This window comes from Zerene cesonia, chromosome 15, assembly GCF_012273895.1.
Source record: "Zerene cesonia ecotype Mississippi chromosome 15, Zerene_cesonia_1.1, whole genome shotgun sequence".
NCBI lineage: Eukaryota > Metazoa > Arthropoda > Insecta > Lepidoptera > Pieridae > Zerene > Zerene cesonia.
In genome coordinates, this window is record NC_052116.1 from 1,538,607 (window position 1) to 1,551,640 (window position 13,034).

At 38.2% G+C, this 13,034-nt stretch overlaps 1 protein-coding gene across 1 annotated transcript in view; it reads left to right on the forward strand.

Moving 5' to 3' along the window:
• Window positions 1-340: 340 nt before the first annotated feature.
• Window positions 341-13,034, forward strand: part of LOC119832423 — a 16,500-nt gene continuing 3,806 nt past the window's right edge. Inside the window, exons 1-13 of the mRNA XM_038356095.1 lie at window positions 341-832; window positions 1,138-1,291; window positions 4,289-4,507; window positions 4,738-4,843; window positions 5,207-5,353; window positions 5,846-6,004; window positions 7,473-7,612; window positions 8,299-8,566; window positions 8,676-8,929; window positions 10,938-11,061; window positions 11,424-11,544; window positions 11,997-12,237; window positions 12,588-12,705. Coding sequence (XP_038212023.1) covers window positions 646-832; window positions 1,138-1,291; window positions 4,289-4,507; window positions 4,738-4,843; window positions 5,207-5,353; window positions 5,846-6,004; window positions 7,473-7,612; window positions 8,299-8,566; window positions 8,676-8,929; window positions 10,938-11,061; window positions 11,424-11,544; window positions 11,997-12,237; window positions 12,588-12,705 — 2,238 coding nt within the window. The 5' untranslated portion in view covers window positions 341-645. The remainder of the gene's footprint in view (window positions 833-1,137; window positions 1,292-4,288; window positions 4,508-4,737; window positions 4,844-5,206; window positions 5,354-5,845; window positions 6,005-7,472; window positions 7,613-8,298; window positions 8,567-8,675; window positions 8,930-10,937; window positions 11,062-11,423; window positions 11,545-11,996; window positions 12,238-12,587; window positions 12,706-13,034) is intronic.

The following is a 13,034-nucleotide window of genomic DNA, read 5'->3' on the forward strand; positions in this document are numbered from 1 at the left end:
TTCATTAAAAACAGAACCATAAAATTCGATTCACCAAATAAAAAGTTATACAGTTAAATGTATAACCTCCTCCTCGAAAGTCCCTCTAACATAAAATAAAAAATATAGCTTGAACTTTAAGCACATGAACATGTATATTAGAATGGATATTGGGCTTCTAGTCTATCTCAGACTATTTTAAACTGGGACTGACTGGGCTATGTCGTTAAAATGTACGCAGGTTTTTACAAATGCAGGTTAGGCATATCTGCCTTCGTACAGAATCTGTGTAAATAGCATTAATTGTCATCCGTCACGTTTAAAGCGTCAAGATGACACAGACACTTGACAATTCAAACCGAAACTCAAAGAAATAGGTACATAGGTATTGGTTTTCTTTTTCGTCCTATTGCTTTGTCCTACAAAACCTAAAATTGAATTCTATTTAAATTATATATTCACTCGACGTAACAGGCCAACATTCCGACACTAAAATACATGTGGGAAAATGTAGTGTTCATCACAGCCCGATAGACGTCGGATATGATTGATCAAATGAAAGTAAATAATAAAAAAGTCTTCGGATGTTAAGTGATATCTCCGCTGACTGCGCCCACAGTATCATTATGTGATTAGTTTAATTTATGAAATAAGAAGCTGTTGAAAATGTCTGGGGAGGGCGAGCGGGCTTCGCGGCCTAATTCCTTGTTGCTAGAAGCGCCGGCTCCCGAACGAGAGCCCTTGCGATTCGATGTAAATCTGGTTGGAGCTCCTCCTGAAGTTGAGCAGCTCGTAAATAATATAAAACAAGTGGCAGAGGATTTTCTCTATCATTGGAAAACTTTTCCTATTGGTAAGTGGTTTTTTGATTATTTCAGTATTAATTCAGTAGTAAAAAACAATGTATTACTTAATATAACAACTTAATATAACCTGTAGCCATTGGATTCTAATACTTTACAATTGCATGAGAGAATGCAATAAATTTTATGATTGAGTAAATTTAGAAAGTTTGTATTCCATAAAACTGATTAATTCACAACAAGATAAAATTTTACAAGTGCTGGAGTAAGTATTTATGTTTTTAATGAATATCAATTTGTAGTATAAATATACAATCAATATGAATAACAAAATATTTTTTTAAATTGTTTTCAGTGCTCCCTCAGTCTCGATTTACGGGGCCAGGTAATCACCCATCTGACATCATCATAGCACCACCATGTGATGAGATTGATGCTGCAGCACTTGATGCAGGCATAGAGCCCCATCCTCTATCACCAAAACAATTGCATTCTATTAGAGAGAAAGGGTATGGATATAAATATAAACTATGTATTAGTTATAATATTTATTAAAAAAATTTACACAATACAACCTCTAAAAGTGGATCATAAAGGGTCAAAAAATTTGGTTTAGGGGAGATTTCAACTTAAGGAGGATTCACTTAAATAGATTTTTATTAGATTTTTTTAATAATGGAGGTAAAATATGCACCTAATTGGCTTGCTGGGATAACTTTGACCTATAGGTTCTATGGTACAATTATCATGAGATAAATTTCATTAAATTCCCACTGGTGGCACAAAAGCGCAGGCAATAGGTTAAGGTCATACATAGTATATCATATAAGTAAATATATTTTATAAAATTATTCTTTTTTAAAATTAAAAAAAATGCACCATTTCATTATCCATCAATTGTGTACTAATTGTTTGTTCAACAAGTAAATAATATGCACTAAATTAACAACTCTGTTAGAACTGATAGTTAGAAATTACAGTTTTTAAATTTAATTTATTTGTAAGTGCAACTCTTACTCTTTGTCTTTTTTATGTTTATATTACTCTCTTTGTCTAGTTAAATTTGATTTTATAGTGATGAGAAGAGAACAAAAAACTGACTTCAAACTGTTATTACTAGTGTTGATACTAGATTAAAACTTTATAGTTTACTAGCTGCACCCGGCAAACGCTGTTCTGCCTTACTCTTATCATTTAGGGGTATGAAAAATAGATGTTGGCCGATTCTCATAGATACCGGATAAGCACAAAAAATATCATCAAAATCGGTCAAGCCGTTTCGGAGGAGTATAGGTATATATTAGTAGAGGAGGAGGCAACGAAAACTGTGACACGAGAATTTTATATATTAGATTGTTTCACTTGTTTTTGTTGAATTTTGTGCAATAAAGTATGATCAATAAATAAATTAATTTTAATAGGACAATGCTTCAATAATTAGAATCAACAAAATTGTTTCACCTAAGTTCTAAAGTTACAGACCTACAAAAAATATATTAAAATTGAGAACCTCCGATAAATTTCAAAGATAAAAAGAAAGAAAGAAACATTTATTCAGATACAGTCAGTACAATAGTAAATTTCCCATTTACATATGAGGACAATTATTTATATGGAGCATAGTTAGTAATAGAAGTTTTTGTTGTATTTACATCCATAATTCATTTATTTTAATGAATTTATGGTAATATGGTAATATTTAGCAATTGTATTTAGGAAAACAAAGAGATGGTACTGTGTCTCTGACAATATTTAATTATTTTTAACCAATGTTCCCAAAAAGGAAGGAAGTTCTGAATTCTATAATATTCTTTTGTCGTTGCTCGATAACTCGATACTCATAGGTTGACAACAATTTTTTCACAATTTCTGAAGCATTCATAGTGATAAATGGTAAGATTTAGAGATCTGTAGAGATCATAGAGATATTTTTTTTTTGTTATTTAGTGCATATTGTCACAATTCATTAATATGTATATATGACATTTAGTAATTCATTTATATAATCATGTAGTATATAAGTAATTTTCTTGTTAAAAGCTATCACAAGGAAATATTTATGCAGAAGAAGTTAAATACTAAGCAATTGGAATCGATACGTGAATGGGGGTATGTCGCGTGTATATGTGTAGTTTATTTATGTGTATTATTATATATTTGTGTAGGTGGCAATCTCGCGATGTAAAATAAAGCTCTATAAAGCTAAGAAAATTGTTTGACTGGCATAAATTTAGGAACTAGAAATGAAGAAAGAAGGAACTACTAAACAAATTTCAAAAATTCCTGCAACATTTGATATTTATGTGATCTCTGAGTGCTATATATGTACCAAAAGTGGTGCTGGGGTGTACTGCTAGATTTTAGAAATATTAAAAATATTTTAAAACCTATTTATTATTATCAACTATACAAAAAAAAATACTTCTATACTACTATTATAAAGCTGAAGAGTTTGTTTATTTGTTTGAACGCATTAATCTCAGGAATTACTTTTCGGATTTGAAAAATTGTTTCACTGTTGAATAGGCCAATTATTGTGGAAGGCTATGAGCTATATATGTACCACGGGCGAAGCGGGGGCGGACTGCTAGTAATACTATAAAGACCAGCCAAGTCCTTTGAAATAGTTGGTTAAATGGCCTATATTGAAGTATTAATACAAAGTTCCTCTATACTTTAACTTTTCTAAATAAACAATAAATAGAGTTCTTTTGTTTGAGTACGACATAATAGTTTATACTGACATGTTTTCGAATTGCCGCCTACATCCATTCATACTGAACCCATATTTAGCATGCTCCCATTTAGTTCCATGCAATTCATGTAGTATGTAGGGTTTTTATTTTCACGTCACGTTCACTGACTCTTTTGTGTAATATTGTTATTTCGTTACATTTCAGTATTTGTCCGAAACTATTCTCCAAGTACACAAAATTTTGTCTAAGATATGATTGACACAAAATTTATTTTTGATTGATATATGATTGACACAAAATTTATTTTTGATTGATATATGATTGACACAAAATTTATTCTTGATTGACACAAAATTTATTCTAAGATATGATTGGCGAAATACAATGGTTATAATAATTAAGAATTCAAAATAATTTCATTATACACAATATTTGGATAAAAAATAATAAAGAAGTAGTATTCTTTACAAATTCGGAAGAGGTTAAAAATCCAGATATGCACTTAGTGATCCATAGACAATAGACACTCTTACTCAAATAAAGTTACAACATTATTTGTGGCAGTTTCTATATCCTTTTTTGTATTCTTTCCTTAGACATATCTATTCTTCATCTTTATCGACGTCATGATTTGTACTATTTATACTTATTTCTCTTACCATCCATATTCAACAGACTGCTTAAAAAACGGAAAATTCCATTTTCAACTGTATCTTTCCTTATTTGTATATGTATTAAACAGTGGACTTTTCTATATGTTTTTTAAAAATAAATGTATTCACATTCAAGACAAGGACATATTGTCTCCAGGGAATTCGAGGTGCCATCTCGCCATTTCCCCGGGCAGACTCACGTGTGGCGTGTGGCCGGTTGGCTGCAGCGTGGGAGGGTTCGTGCGAGGGAGGACTTGTACTGTCACGTGGCGAGGGCTGTCGCTCTGATAGTGGTGGTGGCGAGGGATAGGCTGGTGCGGGATGAGCGGCTGTCGGTTATTGCTGGGGTTAAGGCTTTGTTGAAGGGGTTGCATAGGTATGTATTGGATCATATGGACCATTTACTTGGTACTCTGGCTAACCATTTTTAGGAATGCCTTCGGTGATTAAATATTTTGCAATTTGCTGAAAATGTGTAAATGTTCATATATCTTATTATGTTAACACATTTTTTGTCGGTAAGTTTTTTTTAAATTTTGAATTAAAAAAAAGATCTTTGTTATATTGCGATAAATTAAGGCCATTTGTTTTTTTATGTGTTTTCAGGCTTTTGGATTTAATTATTGGTATGCCATGGCTAGAAGCTCGCGATCTTGATAAGAAAATAAGAGAAGAACGATCGCGGTATTTAGTCGCGGAATTGATATGCAAGGTGAATTAATTATTATATTTGAATATTTTAATTTCAAATTCTGGTCTCAGTGGTTAGGGTGAGAGCATAGGTCTACTAAACCTTGCTTCATTGGAGCTTATAATGATGGTCTGGAAAGCTGATGCTATTTTTTTACTGTAACTAACAACCAAATTAGTGCAGAAATAGCTTATCTATGTTTTTTTTTTTACGGGTTTCACGGCTCCTATGTAATAGACTTTTTAAGTATTTCAATTCAGCATCAACTAATATCAGTAAGAGTTGTTTATCATTATAAAGGTGTGTCCAATGGGACATTGAAAACCTCCTTTTTTTATGTCGGATGAAAATGTATGATGACACGTACATTGCTGGTGTTCACAGCCAGAGAATCGCGAGGACATATCGGCGCTCGCCGCGTGGGTGTCGCGCGCGATGCGGCGCGCCGCCGCCGAGAAGGCGGACGCGCGCGACCCGCCGCGCGCCGCGCCGCGCGTGCCATACGCCTACACCACGCCGCAGCGGACGCAGGTACGTGTGTGTGCGCGCGCGTGTGTGTGTGTGTGTGTGTGTGGGTGGGTGTGGGAGGGTGGGTGAGGGAGAGATGGAGAGAGAGAGTGTGTATGTGGGTGTATCGGTACGTAAATATATACTGTCACAAATATTTAATTTCAACATTACAATAGAGCTAAAAAGGTCGACGTATTTATTAAATATAAATCAGAAAAACATAAATTATTAATGCAATAAACCAAAAATTAATAAGGAAATGCATCGCCGTGGCCATTGAAGCGTCTGCGTGTCTACTTTCTAAAGTTCTATTATTTTCCGTCAAGCGTAACGTTACTGGAGGACTCCAGTAACGTTACGCTTACAGACGTTTGCACGTCAGAAATTACTATCTTCGGTATCTGTTGAGTAACTAAAGATTATTTATCTGTGATCCCCAATGACATTAAACCACCGTTAACCGCCGAGAAAGTAAGAGATTTTACATTTTTTCTTATTAACCAATCTTATCAGGTGGATTTAAGGCTGTACAGACGCGAGCTGCTCCGCCGCGCCGCGCCCGCGCTCCAAGCGATACTGGAGCGCGAGTCGCGCGGCTGGTTCCTGCACTTCCGTGAGAAACGCGCCGCGCACCTCGCCAGCCAGAAGGTGCCGTTGAAGGATATTGAGGAGGTGAGGCTTTTAGGCCGGTCGCGCACGGAGCGTTTGAAACGCGTCGTCGAAAATTATTGGCTATTTATTTTAAAAATTTACTCTCTCTCTCTTAATTTAATATGATAAAAGGGTATTAAGTATGAGTTGACTGATAACAGTCGATGCGCGTCAAATATATTCAGTACTATTTAACTAAAAAGATATAAATAAAGTATGTTGATAAAAATGATTATTATTTGGTTTTTTTTTTAAATATAATTTCATAGGTGTTGCAAGTTCCAATATAGCATTTAGTTGGTTGTAGGGAAATTGTTTTGTTGTTTAGTATGATATCTAATCATTCCTATATAATAAAACTAAATAAATCGCATAACAAAAACTCGTCTATATAGGACTGAAAAGCGCTGTCGAATCAATTTTTCCAAAACTCACTAAATAGGTCTTTTACACAAGAAAGGATCACCTACATCCCTGCAGAGGTACCGATCTGAATTCTAAAATCCAATTCCAAAAAGAAACACAAAACCACAGCCTTATTGAGTAACAAAAACTGTTTAACATATAATGGATTACATAGGTTAAACATAGATGGTGTTAGGCGCCTACAAATCACGCGTGTGAAATTATTTTTTATAATATTCATCTACTAGCTTTTCGCCCGCGGCTTCGCCCGCGTAGAATTCGCTTATATCGCGCGACATGGTAAGGAGTATTTTTTTCGCATTTAAAAGTATGGTTTGTTCTTTCCCACGTTTAGCTCCATCTCCATACCAAGTTTCATTAAAATCGGTTTGACAATAACGAACTTTCATACAAACTTTCATCCCCTCTTTCAACCCTTTCTACCCTTTTTTCGCGATAAAAAGTATCCTATGTCCTTTCCCAAGTTCAGTTCTATCTTCATACCAAATTTTATCAAAATCGAATCAGTGGTTTAGGCGTGAAAGCGTAACAGACAGACAGACAGACAGAGTTACTTTCGCATTTATAATATTATATAGTAGGGATAGTAGGGATTAGTAGGGAAGTAGGGATTGTGCATTCTTATTCATGATATATGGTTACTAATTGCTATACCTTGTATTTAATTATATATTCATTCTTACTGGTTAAGCTAAGACTTAAGAACATAATTTTTTTTTTGTTTTATCAAATTTTTACATGGTCCTTTTCCACTGGATAATCCAATCCATAACCTCAAATTTTCTGTGTTGTCTTTTCTCGCCGGATAACCTAATCAATAACCTCAAATTTGTACATGGTCTATTCTCGCCGGATAACTTAATCCATAACCTGAAATTTATACATGGTCCTTTCTCGCTGGATAATCTAAACCATAACTTAAAATTCCTACATGGTCCTTTCTCGCCGGATAACCTAATCCATAACCTCAAATTTGTATAATATGGTCGTTTGTTGGCTGGATAAGCTAAGATCAAACAACGGCACAGCACAAGCTCGTTCGTTCACGCAACGTCGGTCGCAGGAGGTGTCGCGCGGCGCGATGCGCGAGTACGTGTCGCGCGTGTGCGGCGCGGTGGCGGCGAGCGCGCAGCTGGCGGCGCTCGGCGCCGACGTGCCCGACCTGCTCGCCGACCAGCTGCGCGCCTACGTCGCGCTCACCAGGCAAGCGAGCCCTGCTGCTGCTGCTGCTGCTGCTGCTGCTGCTGCTGCTGCTGCTGTCTATACTGATATTATGAAGCTTACGAGTTTGTTTGTTTGAATGCGCTAACCTCAGGAACTACTGGTCCGATTTGAAAAATTCTTTCAGTGTTTGATTGCCCGTTTATTGAGGAAGGCTAGAGGCAGTATATGTACCACGGGTGAAGCGAGGGCGGATCGCTAGTAACCTATATTGCGAGTCGCGTTGGACACGATGGTCACCTAAACTGCTCGACAGATTTCAATATTCACCAGGCAATCAATCCCCACTATCTATTAAATTGCATTTCACGTTGCTTGTCCGCGAGGAGTAAGACTGGGCTGGACCCATCTTTTCCCACATGAAAAAGTCCAGGTGGACTACCCTTGGAGCCTACCCAACTCAACTAATGACCGTTTTCAATATCCTATCTGACTATTGTTTTTATAACGAAAGCTAAAGCTCTATTTATATTACTTCTTTTAGTTATAAATACCTATCTGTAGATATACATTACTTTTTTTACTATCTATCATTAGTTGTTTTTCTAATTGTTGGGTAGGCTACCAGAGATAGCACGTTCATACAAAGTCTTTTTACTTGCGTTTAAATTAGTCACTATAAGCGGTGTTTTTTGACAGAGACATCTTATATCATTCCCATTTATCAGAGCGGAAGATGGTGTGCGTCGCAAGCTCGAAGCGGGGCTAGCGACAGCCGAAGCACGCATCCGCGCCTCGCACCCGATCCTGTCGCGAGCGGACGCGTGGCGAAGCGAGAAGCTCGCGATAGCGGCGCAGCGCCTGCGCACCGAGCTGCGGTGGACCGCCATGGAGGACGCCGCGGCCGCTATGCAGGCGCACAAACTGCACCAGCACCGGTACTTCCTGTTGCGGGATCTCACGTTCCTGAGGGACAGGGAGCCGCTGTTGATGAAGGTGCGTTAGAATCGTTTGAGATTTTTTTGAGTAAATATAGTTCTATAGTTTGTATATTGCAAAAAGCAAGCTACGACTGGGTCAATGACAACGCTGCCGCTACATTCAGGAGCTGCGCGCGGCGAAGGCGCCGACGAACGAGTTCCGTTTCGCGACGCGCATCTGGCTGGCGCGCAACTGGGCCGTGGTGCGGCACTTCCGCGGGCGCGCCGAGCGCATCCCCACCGTCATCAGCGCGCGCCCCACCAGCATCGTCACCCCGCGCTCCGACCCCTCGCAGCCCGTGTTCCTGGCGCACCGCGACACGCTGCGCGCCGCCTCCACGCGCTGGCCGGCCTGGCGGCTGCTCACGCTGGCGCACAGGTCGGTGGCCTTTTTGGACATTATATAGACGGCTCGTGTATAAAATACACTCACTCCACAAATATTCTAAAATGAAATCTTCTACTTACTAACCAAACCAAAAATACTTTTTCACGACTGGGAAATTACCCAAAATTATACTTTTTACCATTTCATCATTTGACCAGGTTTACTCTTAAGAGCAATGCTTTGCTAACCTTTTAAATGTGATGCATTTTATATGCATATTTTATAATGCCTTATAATATGTGATCAACTATAGTGTAAAGAACAAAAAAAAATCATATACTTTATAATATATGCTAGTGTGATAATGTGATGATGGAAAAAATGCACAATATAACTCCATTTCTTTTAACGATTAAAAACCATGCTAATATAAGAGGCAATTAAATGATTTTTTGTCAAATAGTTGCTGCAAGTAACACAGAAATTAAATTGTGAATATTTTTTAGAACAAATAGAATTTTATTATATCGCCTTTTCCTATTTCTGAGCATAACATGTATGCATATAATGTGTATGTGTCCGTAAGACCTCGTGTACCTACAGAATCAACCAAGACCAATGATTTGTTGATTTTATATATGTGCCATTCTGCTCTTGTAGGCCCCTAATAAGAAAATGGCAATTGCTATCCAATTGTTATTCACCAAAGTGAGACAGGATTGCTTCTAAAGTATTACCACAATAAAATATTGAGTTTTTTAATTTCTATTTACTTCCTGGTTCGATTATGCGAGAAATAAGTAATAAGATCATTAAATGCGGCATTGTTAGTCAATCCACTAACTAGTTCTTTATAAAATTAAACTGATCACCAGTTTGCGGACGAATTTTCCACTCTAGAAAATGAATAAGAATAAGTATATCCTCTGATAAAACTTTAAATATTATTCCTTATGGGGAATTCTTTTTAATTCTTTCCAACAAAAATATGTCTACTATTGTGATGGAAGCGTTTCACTATACGAAATTAAATTTCGTGCCACGTATTGTTTACTCACAGCAAGCATAGATGGCGGTATACGTTATGTAAGTCGCGTATCAAAATTTCTCCGTCGTTTTGATTTGATACCGCCATAATTCATAAGTCGATATATCAGGGTATCTCGAAAGAATTTTTGGTCGTTGCGGTATGTGCCTGTGCCGCAACTTCTTATAAATGTAAGATCATTACGATGTTATGTGAAAAATTTTCCTCGTACAATTTTGGCTCTTACGTAAAAGGTTCCGTTTGTTGAAGTAAACCTATATAAAACTGCATAATTTCTATTGCAATTTAATTAATCGCTGTCCGATTTAATTAATTGTATTTACAAAATTCCAAGGCCATCCGTTATGTGGATGAGAAATTATAGACATTATAACTAACTTGTCAAAAGAAGGAATTTTTAAATTTGCCCCTAAAAATAAAAAAATAGGAAAACTTAGGAACTACTTAATCTACATATACTTATATTTGACAGTTTCAGTGTCAGGATAATGGGTATTTTTTTGTGTTGATCACGATGTCAGCCTGAAGGACTACTACATCTTAACACGGACGCGTGGGTGAACTGAGGGTTTACCCTGGTATCGACACGCTCAAGGGCATCCCCCCCCCGGACAATTTTTTTTTTATGTCATAGCGGGCAACTGAGCTGGTCGTTCGCCTGATGGTAAACGATGACCACCGCCCATGAAAATTTGCGAAGGTAGTTAGTGCATCTGCGAATGCGCTGCCCACTTTTAATGGGTAAGGGAAAAGGAACGGATTCATGACAGGAAAGAAGGAATGCACTGGGACGGGTGAGGAAAAGGAAATGAGCTTCCGGCTCCCACACTCGCCGTACGGAACACAGTGGCATGCCACTATTTCACGCCGGTTTTCTGTGGGGGTGTGGTACTCCCCCGGTGCGAGCTGGCCCAATTCCTGCCGAAGCATGCTCGACTGCTACAATAAGATGTGTTAGATAAGTTATTCATAATCTATTTATTTTTTGTTATGAGAGTAATTCACCCACAGAGCATGGTCGTGGACGTGGAACATCATGTTCCTACTGGGCGTGGTGGTGCCATGGTGTTCGCCGCTCTCGCTTCGCACGCTGCTCTGTGTCAAACCCTTCGTGCCCGACCTGGAGCTGTCGCAGGTAACGATTTTTACTTTATTTTTTTCTATTGTCTATACCCTTTATGTCCTTATGTACCCTTTTAGTCTATACCAGTTGTAGCATAGAATATGTAAACGACGAACGCTAATCTTTTGTGTAGTATAAAATTGTTTATTGTGATGTTTTGTCTTAAGTTTATTGTTTTTTTTTTTTAATTGTAATAATGTGGAGTCAAATAAATGTTTCTTTCTTCTTTCTTACTTCTTTAACGCATTACAAAGACGACTGTAAAGATAAGATTTAATATAAACGAGAATAATTATTTTGAAAAGGAAAAACCGCACTTGTAAACTTTTTTTATGTATTGTAATGGTTGTTAAGATCTTCTATTGGATATTCAGGTGAATGGCACCCTATTCCCAAAGAGGAGTAGCGAAACGCAAACGATGTGGTCTCGTCTCCTGCAGCTGTGGCGGTACGTGTCCAAGGAGCGGACCAGGTTCGAGACTGAGCCGGATACAGGTTCGAATATGTATATTATTCGGTGGACAATATGTTGGTTTTTACTATCGCTCAATTACAGTGCGGCAGCATGAAGAATGTATAAAATATTTTCTGCTGTCTGACCTGATAGTAGATAATATTTTATATTGACCATTTGATTGATCGACCGCCTCCTTGGTACAGTGGTTAACGCGTGAGTGTAGAGCAGAGGTGCCCTCGGTTCGATTCCCGGTAGGGACGCACAAAAAAACATGTCTCGGTCTGACAGGACACAGAAGGCTCCAATAAGAAAATCGATCAGTGAAACAGATGTATATCATCTAAATCAGCCCTATGGGGTATAGCGTGTACTAGCGGACACGGGACTTCACTTTATCTGACCTGAAATTTCGTTCTAAACAATAACATAAATTGAAATCATATTTATGAATATAATTTTTTTTTTTTTTGAAGTGTTTGCTGTTACGCAGGTCTGCTGGGCAAGGGCCTCAGCCGGCAAGCGCACCGCGTGTGGGCGTACGGGCTGGTGGGCGGGCTCGGCTCGCTCGCGCTGCTGCTGCTGTTCCCGCTCGCGGCGCTCGCGGTGAGCGCGCTCTCGCTCGCGGCCGCGCTCACCGTGCCGCTGTGGGCGCCGGCGCTCGCGCTCGCGCTGCACGTGGGCGCCGCGCTGCTCTACGAGCTAGACGCGCCTAACCCGGGGAAGCTTAACAGGTGCTCTACCGCTCTACAATCTTCTTTTATGTCGACTCTATCGCGTTACTACACGTCTCTCTCTACCGTTTGTCTCTATCGAGGATAAAATCGCTGCCGACTCTACCGCTAACTGTCTCTATGTGTCTCTACATGTTTGAAGCTCATGCTATCTAGTCTCTACAATTTTGGAGTCCTATCTCTAACGTTTCTATCATAATTGTCACATCAGTTTGTTCCGCGTCTATCTTAGAATAATATCCTAATCTAATCCTTCTGTATTGTCTCTGCTACCTACTGACTATCGCCCGACGATCTACCTTCTCATTTCAAGTGAAATTAATGAATGTTTTTTTTTGTTAAATTCACAGATGGTTCGTGTTATTCGAAGTGTTAGTATGGCGCATCGCAATACTAGGAATACTCCAGCCGCTGCTCGCAGTCGTGGTCGCCGTTGTACTGTGCCCGATTTCGGCGCTTATACTACTTGTCGGTATGTTGATTGGAAACTGATTTATACAATATTTTTATTTTGTATGTTATGAAAGAGAGATCCCGTATTCTTCTGATCCCACCAGGGGAAATTAGTTAAATATCAAACTGTTTATGCAGATATCTTAAGAGAGACAATAGACATAACATGGGAAGATATATTTTAAATTATGAATTCTATCAATTACTTTATCGCATATTGTAGTAATTATAGTAAATTAAATTATAGTTTATTTTTCACTCCCCTATTAATAATACTTTCTCCTCTCTTTTTTTCCTTTGAACTCTCTTTGTTTTCCTTTGTGTTGTCATTTTCTAGAGTGTTC